Raw genomic sequence first — 2,636 nt, 5'->3', positions numbered from 1 at the left:
TTTGTCATCACTGTTTTTAACGTTATTATAGTAATCTTAATCTGAGATGAGTGTGCATGTGTGTTGTATGTATAATATACACACACTTACCCTCCCCCCTCTCTTCTCTCCACTCCTCGCATTTTGTTATTGTTCATATATATTTTTTTAATTCTTTGCGTGAAGCATTGCTGCTGATTTGCTCTCATAGCGCCAGCTAACACTCGTTTTACTCTCAATTTATTCTCGATGTAACAAAGCGTCATTCCACCTTTGCATTTTCATGTTCACCTATGAATGACTATTTAACGACTCCATGCTGGAACTTGACTTCAAGTCGCTATTGTTGTCGCTGTCGTCATCATCATCATCGTCCTCGTCATCATCAAAATCATCACTCCTGTTGCCAACAAATTTGTTCTTCACTCGTTTGTGAGTGAGATTAATGGATTTCCCAATTGGGGTAAACTAAAGAAAAAGAAAACAGTGGGATGAGGTATAATAAATCATGATGCCCGCTTATTCCACTTTGTAGATGCACATTTTTCACAAAAAAGGGGACATCTCTGCATAGTAAAAAAACCCATACGCCACATGCATACATTTATGCATTCATTCACTCGTTCACCCCTTCACTCGTTCACTCATCCGTTTGCTCACCTTATAGAGGACGTACAGAAATAACAGTAGGCTCAACAGGGAAAGGCCCACCGGTGCGACCAGGTTAAACACGTAAGAGTTGAATCTCTTCACCACAGAAAAGAGCGAAGTTGCCAACGCATTAATGCCAATTAACATGTTCCCAGACTGGGGGGTATCGCTTATAGCTTCCGCTAAAGCTCTTCCTCCTATTTTTACGACGTTACTTTCGGATGGTCCTGTAATACCTCTATGCTTGAGAACAGTGCGTGGCTCGATCTTCTCTGCCTCCGTAAACAAATTTATAATATTTTGATAGCAATCATTGAATATGGATGCTAATGCAAGACTAACTACAGATAAATTCTCCAACACGTTTTTGGGATTATACTTTGGATAATCATCAATATACCTTGTACAAATGTTCTCTTCTTCCATGGTACATACGTCATTCCATTCATAGTACAAAGGAACCTTAAGCTTAAGGTAGTCAATATATTTCTGACAAGCGTTATTCGTATCCTTGATAGCTGCTGTTTTGATGGTAGAAAAATCTTCAATCAAATCAAACAAATGTTTAACATCTTTTAAATATTTCATATCAATCAGTGTTTTATCGGGATGACATAAATTATCGGCATTGGGGAATTTATCATTATTTATATTTTTCCATACATCTTGAAGGCCATCAATTATTTTAAAAAAATTTTCATCATTTTCGTTGTTATTAAGATTTTCATACACTTGTTCGTATAGCCAGTAATTCAAATCATAACAATGTTTCTTACTTAGACTATCTTCATCACGACTTTCATTTAGCTCAGTTAAGTTCCTTTCCAGTTTAAAAAAAACATCTCGAACCCATGGTGTTTGCTCATATGATCCTTCTATAGCTTCCCAGTAAACGTTTTCTTCACTTTCTTCACTTTCTTCATTTTCTACAGTTTCTTCATTTTCATCATCTTCTTCGATTATATCTTCATTCAATTTATCGTAATATATATAGGAAGGTAAATCTTTGTACTTCGGATCCTGTGGAAAAAAAAACGGGCAGATAAAAATGGAATCACAATAGCAACATACACAGCGGCAAATGGATAAATTCACACCTTCGCCGAAAACATCGAGTTAGGTGTGCTCGCTGGAGGAACACCCATGGGTAGGCAAAATGCGAACAAGGACCATTAACGGAATGATAAAAGAATAGTTCCCGTGACAACGATAATAGCGATCATAACAAAAACGCGTGCGACACAACGATGTGCAATACAAAAGGGGCTTACTTTTTCCATTTACGAAGGTTCCTGTAATTTGGACGTATAATAATTATATTTAAACTAATAACATTTGCGGCGCATTAACTGCTTATTTCTGATAAACGAAAAATCGCAACTTGTTGAAACACACTGCACATTGACAGTAACTGCCTTTTTAACTTACAGAAATAATCACTTATAATCACTTGCAATCACTTGTAATCACTTTTAATCACATATAATCACTTATAATCACTTGTAATCACTTGTAATCACTTATAATCACTTATTTTCAGTATAATCACTTGTAATCCCTTATTTTCAGTATAATCACTTGTAATCACTTATTTTCAGTATAATCACTTGTAATCACTTGTAATCACTTATTTTCACTTATTTTCACTTATAATCACTTATTCGCACTTATAATCACTTTTAATCACTTGTAAAACAAAGCGTTACGACATAATGCCCATTACTGAATAATCCATCATACAATGAAAGCTAGTTTATCATTACACAACTGCTCCGCTCAATTATATAAAAAAGCGACTTAATATTTATATACACCAAAATGGTAAATTGTAAAAATCGCGCCAAAATTATAACTTAAAAATCATTTAATCAAATGTACGTATATATTTATGGAAAAAAATCACAAGGTTCACTATTAAATCAGGAAAGTTGTTATTATATATGCATAGATAAAAATGTACAAACTCGCGATTCGTACATGTTGGTTCGAAGAAAGCATCGCCTAGG

The 2,636-nt window shown here is 34.7% G+C and overlaps 1 protein-coding gene across 1 annotated transcript; it reads right to left on the bottom strand.

The window, feature by feature from the left end:
- Nucleotides 1–270: 270 nt before the first annotated feature.
- PCYB_115510 (VIR-like CYIR protein) lies at nucleotides 271–1,910 on the bottom strand (the record flags this gene model as incomplete). The annotated part of the gene is made up of 3 exons (XM_004223430.1): nucleotides 271–447; nucleotides 640–1,650; nucleotides 1,902–1,910. The coding sequence occupies 3 exons, from the start codon at nucleotides 1,908–1,910 to the stop codon at nucleotides 271–273; spliced, it is 1,197 nt and encodes a 398-aa protein (XP_004223478.1).
- Between the last annotated feature and the right edge of the window lie 726 nt (nucleotides 1,911–2,636).

The sequence above is a fragment of the Plasmodium cynomolgi genome, chromosome 11, assembly GCF_000321355.1.
Source record: "Plasmodium cynomolgi strain B DNA, chromosome 11, whole genome shotgun sequence".
In the NCBI taxonomy this organism is placed as follows: Eukaryota; Apicomplexa; class Aconoidasida; order Haemosporida; family Plasmodiidae; genus Plasmodium; species Plasmodium cynomolgi.
This window is presented reverse-complemented; position numbering and strand designations above follow the sequence as displayed.